This window comes from Dromiciops gliroides, chromosome 6, assembly GCF_019393635.1.
Source record: "Dromiciops gliroides isolate mDroGli1 chromosome 6, mDroGli1.pri, whole genome shotgun sequence".
Lineage (NCBI taxonomy): Eukaryota > Metazoa > Chordata > Mammalia > Microbiotheria > Microbiotheriidae > Dromiciops > Dromiciops gliroides.
The window spans coordinates 54,771,288-54,791,570 of record NC_057866.1 but is presented as its reverse complement, the minus strand read 5'-3'; the positions used below and the strand labels follow the sequence as shown (position 1 = coordinate 54,791,570).

The 20,283-nt window shown below is 45.7% G+C and overlaps 1 protein-coding gene across 2 annotated transcripts in view; it reads right to left on the bottom strand.

The window, feature by feature from the left end:
* Window positions 1–20,283, bottom strand: part of IRAG1 (inositol 1,4,5-triphosphate receptor associated 1) — a 126,469-nt gene that overhangs the window by 22,449 nt on the left and 83,737 nt on the right. For both annotated transcript variants that reach the window (XM_043971382.1, XM_043971380.1), the window contains 5 exons: window positions 18,351–18,429; window positions 11,495–11,618; window positions 7,885–7,915; window positions 3,071–3,211; window positions 1,885–2,016 (listed from right to left, as the gene is read on the bottom strand). In XM_043971382.1, coding sequence (XP_043827317.1) covers window positions 1,885–2,016; window positions 3,071–3,211; window positions 7,885–7,915; window positions 11,495–11,618; window positions 18,351–18,429 — 507 coding nt within the window. The remainder of the gene's footprint in view (window positions 1–1,884; window positions 2,017–3,070; window positions 3,212–7,884; window positions 7,916–11,494; window positions 11,619–18,350; window positions 18,430–20,283) is intronic.

The following is a 20,283-nucleotide window of genomic DNA, read 5'->3' as shown; positions in this document are numbered from 1 at the left end:
GGTCCCCTCATTTAAAAAAAAAATAATTAATCTATCTATTTATTTGTTTGTTTATTTATTTATTTATTTTGGTGAGGCAATTGGGGTTAAGTGACTTGCCCAGGGTCACACAGCTAGTAAGTGCCAAGTGTCTGAGGCCGGATTTGAACTCAGGTCCTCCTGAATCCAGGGCTGCTGCTCTATCCACTGAGCCACCTAGCTGCCCTCAGGTCCCCTCATTTTACAGATGAGGAAACTGAGGCTCAGTTAGTTGAAGTCACTTGACCAAGCTCATGTAGCAAAGGCAGAATTTGAAACCAGACCCTCTGATGCTAAATCTAATGCTCTTTGCACCGTTATACCCTGAGAGACCTGAGAATATAGGACTGCCTGTCAGACATGGGAGGGGCCTTGGAGGACAGTCTGTCAAGGGGAGGAAGGACCTCAGAGATCAGCTAGGAAGTGTATCTTTCTATATAGGCATGGACACAGGATGTCCCAAAAATCTTGGTGCAGTTTTACATTTTTAATTGCTCAACCCCGCACTTGGGATACTTTGTGTGTCTGCTGAGCTAGATGTCATGGAGGACAGCAGCTAAAATACGTGAAGAATGTCATACTTTAAGTCAGAGTGAGTCAATGGAATGACAGCCAGAAAACCCACCCATTAGAGTTATCACACCCTCAATAGAGGTCTAGCATCCACAGCAAGGCAGGCAAGAATCACATCCATTCAGATGGTGCAAGTAGGTAGAGCATTGGGCCTGCAGTCAGGAAGACCTTACTAAAATGAGACACACACAACTGAACTTCAGCTGTGGATGAGGCCCAGTCTTGTATTATCTGGTCTCTCTAAAAGGAGCCTAATTATATCTGATTGCTTACCGCCTCAAGGAGGGGGGAAGGGACTGAAGGAAGGAGGGATATAGTATTTGGAACTCAAAACTTTAAATAAAAATGTTTATTATTAAAACAAAAAGAGCCCAATTGATTGGGGGGGGCAGGGTAATGAAGGTTAAGTGACTTGTCCAGGGTCGCACAGCTGTTAAGTGTCAAGTGTCTGAGGCCAAATTTGAACTCAGGTCCTCCTGAATCCAGGGCCAGTGCTCTATCCACTAGCTGCCCCCAGCCTAACTGACTTTCTTTGCTGATGCATCCCACTACAGTGGTCAGTGAGAGCCTTTACGCAGATGCTATCCAGTCATATGGGTCTTCTCAATTTGTGCAGTGGATAATTTGAACCCAGATATAAGATGTTTCTTTACCTCTCTTACATTTCGTCTTCCTAGATTCGGCCTGATATGTATACTCTGTGCTGGGTAAGGGCCTTCCTCAGTTTTCACCCTGGGCTTCTTGAGGTCTCTCAAAGATGTCCCTCCATCCATCAAATGTCTGTTCCTTGTGGCTTGAATGTTCTCTCTCCTTACCTCGGTCTCCTAGCTCCCCTCAGGACTCAGCTCAAGCTCAGTCTCTGCAAGAGGCCTTTCCTTTCTGCTCCCCCCTGCCCATACCTTCGCTCTGGGATTGCCTCCAATTCACCCTGTCTATATCTTGCACGTACATAGTTACTAGCATCTTGTCCCACGCATTAGAAGGGACTCTCCCCCCACCACCTTTGTATCCCTGCACGGTGCTTGGCACATAGTAGGTGCTTAATAAATGCTTGCTGACGTGGTTTATTCTGGGGCTGAGACCTGAGTTTAGGGAGAAGTGATGCTGCTCACTTTCTTTCATGTCCTTCGGGGCCACCTGTTTGTTACCCCATATCCCAGCAGTCTCCTTAGGCTAACAGATTCAACAAAGGGGGCACAGCCCCAGGACGGGAAGGCCAACACATCAATGTCTTGAGATGAGCAGGTTCTGGAGTGGGGGGGGAGGTGGAAGGAGGGAGGCCAGCGGTCTGACCTGGCGGACTGCCCCGACCATTTCAGCGCGGCTGGAGAGGCGAGCGGCCAGACGATGCAGGACTGCGATATCTTCCAACAGCTTCTCATAGGTCTCTCGGTGCTCACAGGGCTGCCAGACGGATGCTGAGGACTGAGAGGAGAGGACACAGAACATGTGGAGTCCCTTGAAGGGAGGAAGGCAGGAATGGGGGAGATCGGAATGTCCCCCCACCTACCCCACCTCGCCCTTCCCCATTCCACAGCTGCTGAGGTTAGTGGCTGAACCAGGGCCTGCCCTAGAGAAGCCCTTCCCGGCTCCTGTTAGAGATTCAACCTGCCCTTTGGTCAGATCCACCCGCTATGCTTTAGCAAATTGGGGATTTCCTACCCAGCTAAAAACATCTGGACAAAAGATTTTTTTAAAAATCTCAAATAAAAAAGAAACAGACATCTGGATAGGGACCAGTGGCTAGGGAAGGGAGGCAAAAGGTAAGGCCCCAGCATCTGGAGCTAAAAAAAAAATGTCTGAAGGTCACATACCTCCTACATAGATGAGGGCAACCCATTTCCCTCACTACCAACCCACACCATCTCACAGGCAAACCTTCCCCCATCCCACCCCCTCAGGCTGCCCTTGGGGATTCCTAAAAGGAGGCAGAGTATTCTTGGAAAACCGTGTGAAGCCAGGCCTGCCTTCCCAACCGCAGATGATAGGATAAGGATACAACTGCACCTGTCCATTAACTTATGATATCGAGAACTCCCAGATGAGGAAGGAAGTTCCTTCTACCAATTCAGGGTTGGTACCTTCTCTGCAATTTGACTTGCCCGGGGTCACCCAGCCATAGTATGTGACAAGAGATTGTCTGGGCTCAAGGGCAGCCCCCTATCTTACTCTGTCTTCACTGACTGATCAGATGTGGTCATTTTGGCACCTGCTAACAGGGCATCTCCTCCCCTGACCACCGACTAACTGCCTTCCAGTTATAAATATAGTCACTTCTTAATTTATAACTTTGCTCCCTGGTGGTCCCCCATCAACTTACCTTCACCCCGTGTCCTCAGACACACAATTCTCCTCCCACGGTAGTAGTAAGTACTCCCCTCCCCTCCCTCTCTCCATAGCTGAGGGGTTGCTCTGGTCTTGGGACAGGTCAGGGACGGGTGGGCACTTGGGCATTCTCAGAGACAGGCTCCTTCCTTACCGTGATTGAAGCTTTAAAGTTGTTCAGTTCTTTCTCCGTGTTCTCTTCTGTCAGGTTTCTTTCCCTCTCTGCCTGGCTAATTCTCGACTCCAGGGTGTAGCTGTCATTTCGAAAGGCCAAGGACAGTTGTACAAACACATTCTAAGGAGGGGGAGAAAAAGCGGAGGAGAAGGGCAAGGAGTAGCTGCTGAATGTTAGAAGGTCGAACATGACTCATCTATAGATTTTAGAATGCCAGCTTGAGACCCCGATGGGACATCAGAGGCTGATTAGTCCAATGCTGAGTCCCAGAGAACTCAAGTGACTTCCATAAAGTCTTCTGGGTAGTCGGTGACAGCTGGAATTTGGATCCTGGTCCTCTAATCTCTAAATCCGAGTTCTTTCTATCACAAGAATCTGTATTAACACGGCTTACCAAAATGTGCAAGTGCCCATCAAAACCTCCTTCAAGAGGGGTCTATTCTCTAAGGCTAAGGTGGTAAATCAAATCTTAGCAAGGTGTTAATGGATGAGAATGAATAATAATAATACAAAGAACTGCTCTTCCTCCTAGGTAACTTTAATGCCTTACCCTCCAATAGTAAGTGAGATGGAATTTCAATCACATCAGGACAATGGAGATTATGAAAAGGGCTGAGGACCTTTCAAGAGATTCTGGGGGCGGGGCGGGGTGCAGCTAGGTGGCTCAGTGGATAAAGCACCGGTCCTGGATTCAGGAGGACCTGAGTTCAAATCTGGCCTCAGACACTTGACGCTTAGTAGCTGTGGGACCCTGGGCAAGTCACTTAAACCTCATTGCCCCCTTCCTCCCCAAAAAAAGATAGAAAGAGAGATTCTGGGAAGAACATCAGAGTAGACCTGGTCTCTACCCTTGGACTTGCCAGTTATAGGCTCTGTGACATTGGCCAAGCCACTCAATCTCTGTGATCTTCAGTTTCCCCTTCTGTACAATGAGGGGGCTGGACTAGATAGCTTTCTAAGGTTCCTTAAGTCTATGATCTAAAGACAAATAAATTCTCTTCTTCCAACTCTAAGATATTAAGAACCTATGAAAAAGCTTTTGAACACTGCAAAAGTGATGATATATGGCCCAAGATATTTAAGAGAATGGAGATAGAATCAGTGCATTTCACTAAAATTGGCCACCCCCCCTCCAAAACAAACAAACAAAAAAATTCTGTTCTCCACTGAATTAAAAAAAAAAATCCATGATAGCAACTCCAGTTTAAGCTGGGGTTACTTGGCTGAGCCAACGTAAACAATCTGGATTAGCTGGGGGGATTTATGTCCAAAGAGTTTCACATGGAGAAACTATATTTAAGGCAAGCTGGTGTGAGGGATAGGTCTTGTTGATTTAAAAACGATTTCAGCCAACGTTCCTATCACATTTCCCAGTTTCTGCCCAAACAGCAATTTCAAATGGCTGCCAGAAGACTTTTTTTTTTTAAAGATCCCTAAGGTTCAATTAGGACTTTGTATAAACATTAGTTACAGAAATCTCTGAGTGCAGAATTGACCTTTAAAAAGGTGGAAATCACAGAGAAGGAGCTTCCTGGCCTTAGCCCATGTAGGAAACCATTGGGGAAGAGAGTAGGGCAGATGGAAACTCTTCAGGGAAGTAGGATCTTTCTCTGCGCTGATTGCATAAGACTGTGAACACTACTCACATACTTATGTTCTAAGTTGTATCATATTCATTTCTGTATGTGCCCTAGCCCTCTGCCAGCCTGGGAACTCTCAAGGGCAAGAGACTATGTCTAGAGAGGTAGGATAGTATAATGGTTAGAGTTTTGGTTGGCACCAGGAAGACCTGGGTTTAAATTCTACTGCTGGTTTTTTCTTTGGGCAGGGGGAGGCAGTCGAGGTTAAATGACTTGCCCAGGGTCACAAAGCTAGTAACTATCTGAAGCTAGATTTGAGCTCAGGTCCTCAAGACTCCAGGGCCAGTGATCCATCCACTGTGTCACCTAGCTGCCCCACCTCTGATTCTTACTCGCTGTGGAACCACCGTGGAGTAATTTAATTTCTCTAAGCCTCAGTTTATACATCTGTTGTGAAGATTTTTTTAAAAGGTGATGTAAGTACTCTGCAAACTTTAAAGCCCTACATTAACATTAGTTATTATTAATTATTGCATTATTTGGATTTTTTTGGAGTGATTGTGTCAGTTATTATTAATGACCATCATCCTTCTCCTCCTCCTCATCATCATCTTCCTCTTTGTATCTTCTTTTTTTTTTTTGGTGAGGCAATTGGGGTTAAGTGACTTGCCCAGGGTCACACAGCTAGTAAGTGCTACGTGTCTGAGGCTGGATTTGAACTCAGGTCCTCCTGAATCCAGGGCTGGTGCTCTATCTACTGAGCCACCTAGCTGCCTCTCTTTGTATCTTTGTGGTTTATTTTTTGTTGTTGTTTTTTTGTTTGTTTGTTTTTTGGTGAGGCAATTGGGGTTAAGTGACTTGCCCAGGGTCACACAGCTAGTAAATGTCAAGTGTCTGAGGCTGCATTTGAACTCAGGTCCTCCTGAATCCAGGGCTGGTGCTCTATCCACTGCGCCACCTAGCTGCCCCTCTTTGTATCTTCTTTAGGGCCATACACCATACACTGCCTCTCGTAGGAACTAACCACATGTCAGTAAGCAATGAATAAATAAATGAAGGTGATGGTCTTCATTTTCTCAGCCTCTTACCAGCTCGGCCCTGGGTCAATCAGCAACAGGTCTGAGTAAGCCAATAACCATAAGAGTAAAACCGGCCATTTCCATGCATAGAGAAGAGGTTGTTCTGTTGGCCAGAGGTAGCCGGCTGCTGGCTGGGCTGGGGGGAGCCCAGCCTCATTAGCTGAATGACTTCACCTTGCAGAGACTTTTGCTGATGGTCTTTAAACAAACAGCTCAGAGATGACTTGTTCTTGAATATACTTCCCAAATACCTGGCCACTCCCAACTCCACCACTCTCTCCCTGCCTAGCCTGAGCACATCCGTGATGAACCCCTCTCCATTATTAGTCTTTGGACTCTAACGGGCAGCTTGGGAACCTTTTTGACCCTAGGTGGCCTTCTCTCTGCCCCGCCCCCCCCAGGACTAGGGAGGGAGCCAGTCTAATGGAAATAATGTTTCATTTGGAGTCAGCAACCCTGGATTCAAACCCTCCCTCTGCTACTTACTTCTCGTCTGACCTTGGGCAATTTTCTTCATCTGTAAAATGGGAGGATTAGATGACCTTCAAGGCCACTTCTACTTTTTTTTTTTGGTGAGGCAATGGGGGTTAAGTGACTTTCCCAGGGTCACACAGCTAGTAAGTGTCAAGTGTCTGACGCCGGATTTGAACTCAGATCCTCCTGACTCCAGGGCCGGTGCTTTATCCATTGCGCCACCTAGCTGCCCCGCCACTTCCACTTCTAAATCTATAGTCCTATAAATAAATTCCTCACTTCGTCTATTTCACACAACCACAGAGGGCAGGTAAGTTCTTTTAAAAATTATTAGCCAAAGAGAAATGAGATCAAATAAGCAAATATGCTACAAAATCTTGGGATCCCTTTTCAAATGAAGTAAAAGTGATTTTTGTGATTCAGTGTTCTTGTGTTGCTCATGTCTCTGCCCCCACCCAGTACTTCCCTTCCCCTACAACAGATTAGTATAAATTAAGAATTGATTCTATTTTGAAGCCAATAACCACAAATGCATACATGAGCCCATTTACTAACATTTCTCCCTCCTCTCATCTCTACATTGGGAGGTGATACAAAATGCTTTCTTCACATTAAATCCTTCAACTACCTAGCCCAATAATTCTTTTATTTTTTTTCCTGCTCTGAAATAGCAATGTTGCCACCAGCTAGGTCTTTCTTCTCTAAGTTGAACATGCTTTGCTTGTGAGAGGCAGACAGATGTCAGAAAAACAAAGGGCCCTTAAAGGCAAGAAATGGTTCCTGCTCCCTATTCACATCTGATGCACCAAGAAAGGAGAACTACCTCTGCTCCGGCTGCTTCTTTCTCTTCATTCCAGTTCTCTCATGTGTCTATCTTGTTTGTACATAGTTGATTTTCATTAGAATAGGAGCTCCTTGAGGGCAGGGATTGTCATGCCTTTCTTTGCATCCCCAGTGCTTGGCACATAGTAGGCACTTAATAAATATTTACTGACTGCTCTCCCTGCTTACTTCTGCTCTATTGGAGTCCTGCAGGGCTATAGCACATGACACACAGTAGGTGCACAATAAATGTGATTGATTGATTTTGGGTCCCTTTAACAAATCTTTGTGGAAAGGGTTGGCAGCATGAGCTGGGGCTGCAGCAGCTGCCTAGTCCTTTTTCCTTGGACCCAAAGATGCTAAAGCCCAAGTCTGAAGTTTTAAAAGCAAAGCAGAGATAAACCCCATCTTTTCATTCTTTGTGAATTAATTTGATACTATTTAAATCATCCCATGGTCCCTGGCTTTCTCATAGAGAAAGAAAACCTGCCTTCTCTGCTCCTAGCATCACTTTTCAGGAATTGGCGTCTATCTCTCCATCTCTCCATCTATCTCTCTCTCCATCTATTTCTCCATCCATCTACCTCTCCATCTATTTACTTCTCCATCTATCTCTCTCCATCCATCCATCCATCCATCCATCCATGTAAATAGGCATGAGACCCTCCAAAGTTAATGAAGGCTATTGGGGTCTGGTCCACCACATCACTCAAGTGGTCACATTGCATCCCCCTCCCAACCCTTAAGGCCTGTGTCTACATCAAAGTACTCTGGAAGCGGAACAGGCCACTTCAGCCAGGATGTAGATGGATTTTCATGAGAACTGTGAGATACTTACCTCGACTTCCTTTTCAGTCAAAGGCGGAGCACTAGGAGAAAGGGGGAAAAAGATGCTTGTCATTTCACCTCCAAAGTCACTGAAAGGATGCCTGTCTAATCTTGGGAGCCCCGCTGGGTCTGCTCAGAGGAGGAGGGCTGCGTGCCAGACTGCTGAGAATGGAGAGCTGTTACGTATTCTATCTTTGCTTGCACTGGCTGCTCCACATGCCTGCCACGTTCTCCCACCTCCCCTCTGCCTCTTAGAATACCTACCCTTCACTGCTGCCTTTATTCACATCTGATTTGTCTTTTCTTTTTTTTTAAGTGAGGCAATTGGGGTTAAGTGGCTTGCCCAGGGTCACACAGCTAGTAAGTGTTAAGTGTCTGAGGCCAGATTTGAACTCAGGTCATCCTGACTCCAGGGCTGGTGCTCTATCCATCCACTGTACCACCTAACTGCCCCACATCTGATTTTTCCATCAAGATTTAGAGGGCTGGGCCTGGAGTCGGGAAGACCTGACTTCAAATCTGGCCTCAGAAACTTACTAGCTGTGTGACTTTTTGTGCCTGCCTCAGTTCCCTCATATGTAAAATGGGGACAATAATATCACCTACCTCCTAGGGTGTTGTGAGGATTAAATGAGATAATATTTGTAAAGCACTTAGCACAGTGCCTGGCCCATAGTAAATGCTATATAAATATGAGCTTTTATTATTCTTAAAAATCAATCAATGGGGCAGCTAGGTGGTACAGTGGATAAAGCACCAGCCCTGGGTTCAGGAGGATCTGAGTTCAAATCCGGCCTCGGACACTTGACACTTACTAGCTGTATGACCCTGGGCAAGTCACTTAACCCTCATTGCCCCACAAAAAAAAAGTAAAAAATCAATCATTCAATAACCAAAGCTCTGGACGAGACATTGCCCAGCCAATAGAGGGATCTCAGGGTCAGGAAGACCTGTCTTCAAGAAGTTTCAAGCTTGGGGCAGCTAGGTGGGACAGTGGATAGAGCACCAGCCCTGGATTCAGGAGGACCTGAGTTCAAATCTGGCCTCAGACACTTGACACTTATTAGCTGTGTGACCCTGGGCAAGTCACTTAACCCCAATTCCCTCACAAAAAAAGAAGTTTCAAGCTTCTATATGAAGACTTCTCAGACTCCCCCCTCCCCCTCCTATCTGCTAATGCCCCCCTCAATGACCTTGTTTGTACCTGTTTTGTATATGTCTATATATACGTGTATTTTTCTCCTCCCCTGTCCTTGAGGGCAGGGACTTTTTCTTTTTAACTTTTGTGTTAGTCTCTCCAGTGCCTAGAATAGTGTCCTAAAAACAGTAGGCACTTAATAAATGCTTGATGACTGATTGGTTCTAGGTTAATGGGCTGGGTGATGGAAGGCAGGAGAATGTGCTTGAGCCCTTGAGCTGGTCTGGCCTGTCTCCCCACAGGAGAGACTCTAAGAGGAAGTACAAGGAGGAGCAGCATCCTTCTGCGTGGAGGAGGCTGAATCAGGCTAGAGAGGATGTCTGGCGCTGGACACAGACAAGGGAGGAACCTTTTTTTTTTTTTTACCAAGTCAGCAGGCAAATCTTATCTCCTGGTCTTGAGGCAGTGAGAAAGGGTGGCTCATTGTTAAAAATCCCTGCACTCTGTAAATAAAGCCGGGGCCCCTTTCTTTCCTGTCTCAGGGTGGTGTAGGCTTAACAGAGTGTGGGAAGCGAGGGAGAACAAGGGGCCCTAACAGCTTCGCCCCACCCAACAACAGAACAGATCGAGGATAAGATGCTCAGGAAGTCCCACTTCCTCTGCCGCCCTGGACAGAGGTGCAAGGTTACCCCTTCTCTGGTGAGGTGGGGCGCTGTTTAGGTGCTGTCAAGCTGTCAGAGTAGGGCAGAATGGCTGATTCACCACTGGCTAAGACTGAGATGAGTCAGGTTCTTCAGTTCGCTTTCTTCCACAGGAGTGACCCATGACCAATCTACATCAAATATCCTGTCCCAATCTGAGTCTTGGATTCCTATCCTTTACTGCTGCTATTATTGACACCTGACTATTTCATCTAGATTAAAAAAATAAATTCATAGCCAAACCTCCAGAGAGGCACTACCTAAGAAAGGAACAGAAGATGGGCCTCAGACTTAGGAACATGTACCTGGATTCAGGTCCTGCCCTTGCACATGTTGGCTACCTGGCCATGAGCCAATCGGTTAACCCCTTCCTGCTTCCTAGCAACTCTCAAAGACCCCCAAGTTACAGATGGTGTGGCAATCAGCACTGGTGGAGGGTTTCCTCATTTGGACTTCACCACCCCACCATGGGTGAGCCAGACCTGAAGCGTAAGACTAAGAAACAGTGCGGCTCCAGAAATGTAGCCTGGTACAAGGATGAAGAGTCCCGAGCTTGAACCTGATTCTGCTGACCTTGGACCAACCTTACCCTCTCTAGGCCCCGGTTTTCTAATTCTTAAAATCATGAGCTGGACTAATGATTTCTAAGCTCTCTTCCAGCTCTAGGTCAACTATCCTTTGATTTATTTCCTTCTTTCTCTTTCTCTCTCTCTCTTTTCTTTTGAGACAGAGTTAAGTGACTTGCCCAGGGTCACACAGCTAGTAGGTGTCAAGTGTCTGAGGCCAGCTTTTAACTCAGGTCCTCCTGAATCCAGGGTCAGTACTTCATCCACTGCACCACCTAGCTGCCCCAAATGAGCTAATATTTGTAAAGCACTTAACACAGTGCCTGGCACATAGTAGGTGCTTAATAATGCTTGTTGAATTGAATCGAACTCAAACCAGGACTGAGTTAAAACTGACCGTACCAAGAGGCAACGAGGCAGAAGGATGATTTGTCAGCAGTGGGTCTGTTGTGGCTTCCTGTAAACAACCCAATAAATTCACCCAATTTTAAGAACTGAGCCCATCCTCTGAGCTTTGGAATTTGGTCCTTAGAATCATTAGAAACTAGCAGAGCTGAATAGGACCTTGGGGAGGACAAAGAAAGGAATATTATACTTGGAGTCAGAAGACCTGGGTTTAAGTCTTGGCTCATTTACAAATCCTCACACTATTTGTGTGACCTTGTCCAAGACACTTAACCTCTATGGATCTCAGTTTCCTCCTCTGTCAAAGGAAGGAACTGCTCTGGATGACCTTCTAGGACCCTTTCTGGCTATAAATCCATGATACTGGCTTTCTGTGACACATGACAGAAACACATAGAACATGGCCCCCTGAGTTCATGGACCAGCCTTCAGTAGTCTTATCTTTAAAGACTCACCTGGGAGAACCATTACAACCTATCTTGAATTCTCTTTGCTTTTGGCCAGACTGTGGGCTATAATTCCATCCATTTAGAGAACTCTCTTCAAATGATTCAGTTCAACACCTTTTCTGCAATTTATGGTCTTAGAGAGTGGCCTGGGGGACTGAGCAGTTGGGTGACTCTGCCGAGGGTCACACAGCCAGGATGTGCCACCCTTGGGACTTGAATCCAGGTGTTTCTGTCTCTCTTAAAGCCAATATTCTATCCGCTACCATGCACACCCTCTCTAAATAGTGTTGAAAGGAAAAGAAACTTCTCCTGATGTCAATTCTAGAGCAAGGCTAAATGGGAACTCAACGTTGAGTTTTACCTGCCAGGGAGGGCCTTATGAACTCGTAGTTTATGTAGCAACACGTCAGAGATGTTGGGCATGACATCGCAGCCACTCTTGGCCTCTTCCTCTTCAACGCCTGGGGAAAGCTCGGAGGGGTGCCCTGCAGAGTGACAGGTGGGAATCCCATTTCAGACTTTCCATTATACTAAGAGCACACTGGGAAATTATTTTCACCTAAAGCATCCTCTTTGACAAGAGGAGGGAGCTTACAGCCTAATAACCTTGTATGGTCCCCAATGCAGCTTGGCCCATGGTCAACAGGGAAGACCTGTTGGTGATTGACAAACAGACTCACTGTTTCATGGCACAGACTAGTGGCTATACCAAGAAAATTTTAAAAGTCCCCCCTTTTTGGCAAGGTCCTCAGAGGGCAAGGGTTATCTAGCTGCGCTTCCTTGTTTGCTACCAAACATCCCTCTATGGACACCGAACTTATCTGCATATGACCTCGGAACACTGGGAAATGGGTACAAAATTTGGGAATTTCCAAGGGGAGATAAGAAGAAATATGGACATTGAGGAAAAACCCAGATGTCTCCCATCATCACATTCATCAGACGACCTTGTCTAATATTTTCTAGTGAGAAGAATGAAGTCAGACCCTTCTCCCTTTCAGAACCCCTGCTTTCTGTTAAAGCTCCTCCACCTCCAGAATGTCTTTCCAGATACCCCCAGTTGTTAGTGCCTTCCTTCCTTCCTTAGGCACTTTATATCTGCTTTGTTATGTGTTGCTTCCAATAGAGTATAAGCTCCCTGAGACCAGAGACCATCTTGTTTTGTCTTTTTCTCCCCAGTACGCAGCACAGTGTTGGGCACCTTCAGTAGGCACTTAGTAAATATTTGTGGATCAATCTGGTTTTCCTTCTCTCTACCTCATTCATCATATCTTGTCTCTCCTCTTTTACAAGCACCATCTTTCAACCTGTACTCCCTTTTCATCCACTGTCACTACAGTCCTCTCTGCCTCTCCCCCTCCCTCTCTCTCCATTTGCCACCAAACCTCAAAGAATTATCTTTACAGAGTATGACCTTCTTCACCATACCAACACCAGTCACTGACTGCCGGCCACCAATTGGAAGGTAAGCCCAAGAACTTGGGAATGACAACACCCCAGGACGATTTCCAAACCTGGTTTGTTTGTGGAAAAAAGGCTGTTAACCTCCTTTCTTATTAGCCTGGGAGAAATAACTAAAAAAGGAAGTTTGGAAGGGAGGAAACTTTGGATCTAGAGGTCTCTCGTTATTTTCTAAACCCTGATATTATGGCGAGCCACCCAATTAACTCTCCCCATAATAAATTTGGCCCCTACATTACTCACTGCCAAAGCCCTTGGCACTGTCAGATCAGTGGAAAAGATATATTACTAGATATTTTGCCACTGTCCCCTATGGACCATAGAACCCATCTGAAACTTGTCTCCTCCATTGTGAGCTCTTTGAGAACTTTTGTATCCCTAGTGTTTTGCACATAATATGTACTTTTTTTCTCATTCATTTATTCATTCATTCAACCTTGCTCAACACCATTTCTTAAGCCGTTTCCATCTGGCTTTCCACTTCTCCACTTAAACTCCTTTCTTAAAGGTCATCAGCAACTACCTAATCACTCAATATTGTTACCCTTTCTCAGTTTTCTTTCTTTGTAACCTTTCCCCAGTTTTTGATACTAATAGTAGGCATTTAGTCAGCAAACATTTATGAGATGCTCCCTTTGTGCCAGGCACCGTGCTGAGGATGCAAAGAACCATAGATCATAGATGTAGGGTTGTTTTGTTTTGTTTTGTTTTGTTTTTTTGCAGGGCAATGGGGGTTAAGTGACTTGCCCAGGGTCACACAGCTAGAATGTGTCAAGTGTCTGAGGCTGGATTTGAACTCAGGTCCTCCTGAATCCAGGGCTGGTGCTCTATCCACTGTGCCACCTAGCTGCCCCTAGATGTAGGGTTTTAAGGAACCTTAGAGGTCATTATATAAGGCAGCTAGGTAGTGCCATAGTGCATAGAGTGCCTGGCCTAGAGTCAGGGAGACTCATCTTCCTGAGTTCAAATCCAGCCTCCAACATTTACTGGTTGTGTGACCCTGGGCAAGTCACTTCACCCTGTTTCCCTCAGTTCCTCATCTGTAAAAGGAAATGGCAAACCACTCCAGTACCTTTGCCAAGAAAACCCCAAATGGGGCTGAAACTACTAAACAACAACAAAGAGGTCATGTAGTCCAACCACTTCATTTTAAGGATAGTGAAGTTGAGGCCCAAAGAGGGCAAATGCTTTGCTTCAAGGTCACACAGCAAGTGTCTAAGGAAGGATTAATATCCAAGTCTTCTTGACCCAAAGTTCAGGGTTCCACTACCCACACTGCCTCTCAGGGGTTCTCTCCTTTGTTTCTCCTGGCTTTCTTCCTATCTCCTCGATCTTTTTCACTGACTGCTCTTCCTGTTTCTGTCCCCTAAATGTCATCTTGCTCTCCTACTCCACCTTGGTCTTCTTCTCATCTTTCTACATTGTCACCAGCCTCTCAATTTTATCACCTCGTATGCAGATTGAAAACACAAAGATCTCACGTTTAAACCCATTTCCTGGGCGGCTAGGTGGCGCAGTGGATAAAGCATCAGCCCTGGATTCAGGAGGACCTGAGTTCAAATCCGACATCAGACTTGACACTTACTAGCTGTGTGACCCTGGGTAAGTCACTTAACCCTCACTGCATTGCTGCAAAAATAAATAAATAAATAAATAAATAAATAAATAAATAAAAAGAAACCCGTCTCCTGAGGTCCAGCCCCTCATTTCTAACTCCCTCATGGTTCTGCTTCTGGAGTCAGAGGACCTGAGTTTGGTCCCCAGGTCTTCCACCAACTACTTACATTACCTTGGGAAAGTTGCTTCAACTTTCCATGCCTCGACTTCCTCATCTGTTCTGAGAAAAACACCAGAAACAGATGTGCTCCCCCTCCTCACCTCTCCTTGCCTCCTATCTTCCCAACCAAACTCCAATCCCATCTCGGCCAAGAGGCCTTTCCCGATTTTCCTCCCACACTGCTAGTGCCTTCCCTCAGAGATTACCTCCCATTTATATGGTATATGTTATTATTATTTTTGTGGGGCAACAAGGGTGAAGCGACTTGCCCAGGGTCACACAGCTAGTAAGTGTCAAGTGTCTGAGGCTGGATTTGAACTCAGGTCCTCCTGAATCCAGGGGCAGTGCTTTATCCACTGCGACACCTAGCTGCCCCCTATATTATTTTTTATATTGTCTCCCCTATTAGAATATAAGCTCATTGAGGGCAGGGACCATGACACTTGCCTTTCTTTGTATCCACAGTGCCTAGCATAGAGGCTGGAACATGTCCAACATGTAATAAATGACTGAGTGACAAGGCCCCAAGCTTTGCGGCTATCCTGGATCCCTCCTTTGCCGGATGACCCTGAAGAAACCTTCCAACATTCAGACACACAGATTCTAAATTGTCTTGAATTTTTCTCTGCTCGTTTCAACTCTACTAATCTTGTCTTCTCAACACTGGACTGTACAGGTGGCTGAAGAGTTTGGGGGGGCTTGTCATTCTTGGCTGATTGAACCATAAACTGTCCCCCTACGACCCCACAACCCATCCAAGACTCTTTGGAAAAATTCTCACACAGCTGGACCAAAATAAACATTTAGGAGAAAATTTGGAATTTGTATCCACATTAAGGACACGGCTGCCCATAGCGGTTCATTCTTAGCTTTGGTTTCTGGTTCTCGTCAGAGCTCTGTCGAGACGGCCCTTGGAGACTCTGCTGAAGTGCGGGGTGAAGGGTCACTGTTGCTATTTAGGGAGGGGGCTTCCTGGGCAGTCCTTCTCTGAGAGGCTTCCAAGGGCAGATCTTCATGGCTACCTGATAGCTGAGCAGGCCGGAAGGCAGGCAGTGACTTGGATGGTCCTGAGAGAAGGAATTGGATTGTGGGGAAGATCACTATCCTTCCTCATTTATATCCATTAATTCTTCCGATCTTCACTATGACCCTGTGAGGTTGTTGAGGAAGATAGGAGATACTCCCAAAGGACCTGGGTTCTAATCCTACCTCTGCCATTAACCTGTGTGACTTTGGGCAAGTAATTTAACCTCTCAGGGCCTCAGTTTCTTCATCTGTAAAACGAGAGGAGTTAGACTCAATGGTTTCTGAGGTGCTTGCTCTAATTTTTTTTTTTTTTGGTGAGGCAATTGGGGTTAAGTGACTTTCCCAGGGTCACACAGCTAGTAAGTGTCAAGCGTCTGAGGCCCGATTTGAACTCAGGTTCTCCTGATTCCAGGGCTGGTGCTCTATCCACTGCACCACCTAGCTGCCCCCTCTAATTAAAAAAAAAATTTGTGGGGCAATGAGGGTTAAGTGACTTGCCCAGGGTCACACAACTAGTAAGTATCAAGTACCTGAGGCTGGATTTGAACTCAGGTCCTCCTGAATCCAGGGCCGGTGCTTTATCCACTTGAGGTGCCTTCTCTAAATCTACAGTCCTATGATCTTCATTTACCATTGGAGAAACTGAGGCCAAGAGAGATTAGGAACTTTCCCAAGCTAGTCAATAAGAGGAACCCAGCAGAATTGGGACACAGCAACTAAAAGTAATCTCAGGTTGCCTTGGGGAGGCCTAGAAACCTGAGGAAGGGAGGCAATAGTCACGCTGTTACCCTGTGTGGCTTGGGCCAGGCTTGGAGCATTCTGTTCAGGGCACTGATATATTAAAAAAGCCTTCAGAGGAGGCAACCAGGACAGTGAGGGGTCTCCGGATCTTGCTATCTGAAAAACTGTGGGTGCTTGGTTTGGGGGAGAGAAAGCTTATGGTAGGGACATGACAGCTATTTTCTAGTATCTGAAAGGCTGTCACGTGGGTGAAGGATTAGATTTACTTTGCTTAGTCAGTCATTGGCAGGGCTTGGAAGTCAGAAGACCCAAGTTCAAATCTTGCCTCCAACAATTCCTAGCTGTGTGACCCTCAGCAAGTCACCTAACTTCCATCTGTTTCAGTTTCCACATCGGCAAAATGGAGATAAGCATCTCCTTCTCAGGACTGCTGTGAGGATAAAATGGGATATTTCTACAGCCCTTTGCAAAACCTTAAAGCGCTATGTAAGTGCTAGCTGTTATTGTTTTTATATTGCAGTAAGATGTGCTGAGAGCATAAAGAAGTAGGTTATGGGTTCCTGACAATAATTACTAGAAGACTCATTGAAGGGAGAGACTTCTCAGAAGAGAGGGGAATTGAGCCTGGCTTTGAAGGGTGGGAAGGCTGTGGCCATATGGGAAGAAGGGGTGAGGACCTTCTAGGTGACAGTGAGCAAAGAAACTGAGTCAGGAGAGAGCAGAGTGTGCAGAGGGGGAGGCTGAGTGCTTATGAGTAAGAAGTGGGAAATAAGGTTGAATGGGTGAAGGAGGACCAGATTGTAGGGAGTCTTAACATTTATAGAGAGGAATCTAGATTGGATCATCGAGGCAACAGAACCATTGGTGATGTCTGGGCAGAAGAATGACAAGATCAAAATGGTATTTTAGGGTTAAATAGATCATTCCTCCCAATTGGGTATGAAAGCTATTGCAGAGCGAGGGAGAGGATAGTCAGAAGTAAGGCACCTCTGAGGAGGAATAGGTAAAAAGAAGAGAGAGTAAATGTCATGGGAAGGGAGTGGGATGGAGGGAAATAGTTATGATGATTGATTATAATGGCAAAACGTATGCTACCTACTTTGCTGGGCTTTTATGAAGAAAATTCTCTGTCAAGCTTAAGGTACTATATAAAGGTTACGATGAACAGGATACTATCAGGAAAACCTGGTAAGACCTACATGAACTGAAGCAGAGTGAAATGTACTGTATACAAAATAACAGCAATAGTGGGGGATGATCTGCTGGGAAGCATGTGGTAGTTTTCAGCAAGGCAATGATCCAATGTAACCCTGAGGGACTTATGAAGATTGCAGCCCATCTGCAGAGAAAGAACTGATAGTATCTGAAAACAGATGGAAACACGTTAAAAAAATTTTTTTTTCATTTCCTCTTTGACAATTCCTTAATCTGAAGTTTGGGGTTTTTTTGACTGTTTTCTCTCACAACTACCTAATATGGGAATTTTTCCATGACTACTCATGTATAACTTATTTTGAATTGATTGAGTTCTTGTGGGTGGGGGACAGGAATGGAGGGAGGAAGAGAAGTTGGAACACAAAGTTTTTTAAAAATTGATGTTAAAATTTTGTTTTTACATATATTTTGGAAAATAAAATTCCATTCAGAATAAAAAACAAACAAAAAACCCTGGTATTTTAGGAAGCTCACTCCGGTGGCTGGAGAGATTATCTGGGGAAAAGTCTGGAGGCTGGGAGACCAGCTGGGAGGCAACTACAGTAATCCAGGCATGAGGCTAGGAGGACCCGGAGGCTCTGATGATGAAAACACAGGGGACAGAGCCATTTTGGTTGATATTTCCCCCCAAAAGGGGGAAAAAGAATTAATAGGAGTTGGTGAGTGTTTGGAGGTAAGTCAGTTGATACATATTGATTGAGCACCTAGTATATGCCAGACACTGTGCTAAGTGCTGGGATCCAAAGAGAAGCAAAATACAATCCCTTCCCCCAAGGAGCTTATACTCTAATGAGCCTGGGTGACTGAGGACCCACTAGGTGCTAACAAGACAAAGAGAATGAAGTTTGGTGACTGTTCATGGGTCACACCATGCTGAGATGATGGGACATTCTGATAATGGCACGATGAGGAGGGGCTCCAGGGCCTCGTGACAGGAGGGGAATGTCACCTGGTTGAAGGAAACCATTGCCCCCCAACCTCTTTGCATCCCATCTACCTCTCTCTTGTTCCACAGCTTCACTGAGATCTGGAAGTTTCAGGCCAACCAAGTTCTGGCTTCTCATCAGGATGTTTTCCTGGGCAGGAGAAAGAAAAGATCATATTTTTAGAGTTTGGTTGAGCTGGGCAGTGTCTACCCACCATATTGTATTGGATCTCTGCCATCCTAAGTCTCTTGTTGGGATAGCCTTTTTGCTATTGTTCATCCTTCCTTCTTTTATTTATTTGTTTGTTTGTTCATTCATTCATTCATTCATTCATCTATCCATCCATCTATCTATCTATCTATCTATCTATCTATCTATCTATCTATCCATCCATCCATCTATCTATTTATTTATTTGCAGGGCAGTGAGCATTAAGTGACTTGCCCAGGATCACAAAGCTAGTAAGTGTCAAGTGTCTGAGGCTGTATTTGAACTCAGATCCTCTTGAATCCAGGGCTGGTGCTTTATCCACTGTGCTACCTAGCTGCCCCCGATCCTTCATTCTTGAAGAGGACCAGTGACATCACGAGGGTAAAGTCTTGGATTGCCTGTGAGTTAAAGCTGCTCAAAGTCAGCCTCACTCTCTTTTGCGGCAATTTCTGAATTCCAGCGTCCCCAGTTGCTCCCCAGCCTTGGCCCTGGACTAGTCATCTGTGTAGGCAAAGAAGGGCAATGAACAGGAATGAGTGCCCAGGACCCAAGTCACATGAGATGGTCTGGTAATTTAATCTGTGGACAAATCAATAGGGAGCCATTTGGAAGCCAGGACTCGCCTCTTTTCCTCTCACATCTTTAGGGATGAAGTGGAAAACCCACTTTCCACTCATGAAGTGGAGTACTAGTGTGGCTAGTTCCCATCCAAACCTGGTCTCTACCTTCTTTGTCTCTCTTTGAATGTCAGTCATATTGAAGCCTGGGGCTGGGGGAGGGAGTTATTATGGAAGAATGAATGAAAAGAATGATGGGAGGTCAACTCCCACCCTGCCTCCCACCACAGGATACCTATCACTGGATACCTCCAATTCCTCTCCCCTAAGAGAGAGGAGCAGCTGGTGCTCCCCTGAGGGACCACCTCCTCTGATTTGACCAGCGAAAAGTTTTTCTTTGGAAAGGATTCTGAACATCCAAGAGGTGGGAGGCAGGGGCTTAAAGTTACTGAAGTACCTTCTCTCTGGCTCCAGAGCCCTGGGATTCTGTGACCCTAGAAGCCAGGGAGCTCAAATGTCAGGGAGGGAATGTTGTATGAACTCCAGTGACCGTTCTGGGGAGAGTTTTAGACAGTTTGTTGATAGATCCCCAGGAAGGAAGGATTCTTGGAACTCGGAGGGAGGCAGGGTTATTTCATCCCTGACCATGATGGTACTTGGGACTGACAAGGTATTTAGTCATCTGCTTCCTGTTTACATGTCACATACTGTATGTTGAAACCAGGAAGCCAGGCAGCCTGAGGTATGTGGGGCTGGCTTCCCCCAAAGGATTCACTCATATGTGAATAATACACCTTCCCCATGGGACACCTGGAATGCTGGCTTGTGAGACTGCTGTCAGTCAGTCAACAAGCGTTCTAAACACAGGGGATCCCAAGAAAGACAGTTAGACGCAGAGTTCCTGAAGGCTGCAAGAGCTATATAGCCAAGTGCCCTCCCCAGAACACCCCTTGACCCTCTGACGTCCGTGGAATTACTGCCCTTCCAGCCCCAGCTCAGAAGCCACCTCCTCCCAGAAGCCCTCCCAGAATTGATCCTTCCTTCCTTGGACCACATCTAGAACCTTAGTTGTACCTCTCCTGTAGACTTAGCCAGTTTTATTTGAGACCAGAAGTATTTGTGTTTTTGTCTTTTCTTTCTCCTGCTCTTCCCCTCAATAAAGAATAATAATAGCAATAATAGCTCACATTTATAGTAGTTATATTACTGATCCCAAGGCTAGTCCACTTTGCTCCCA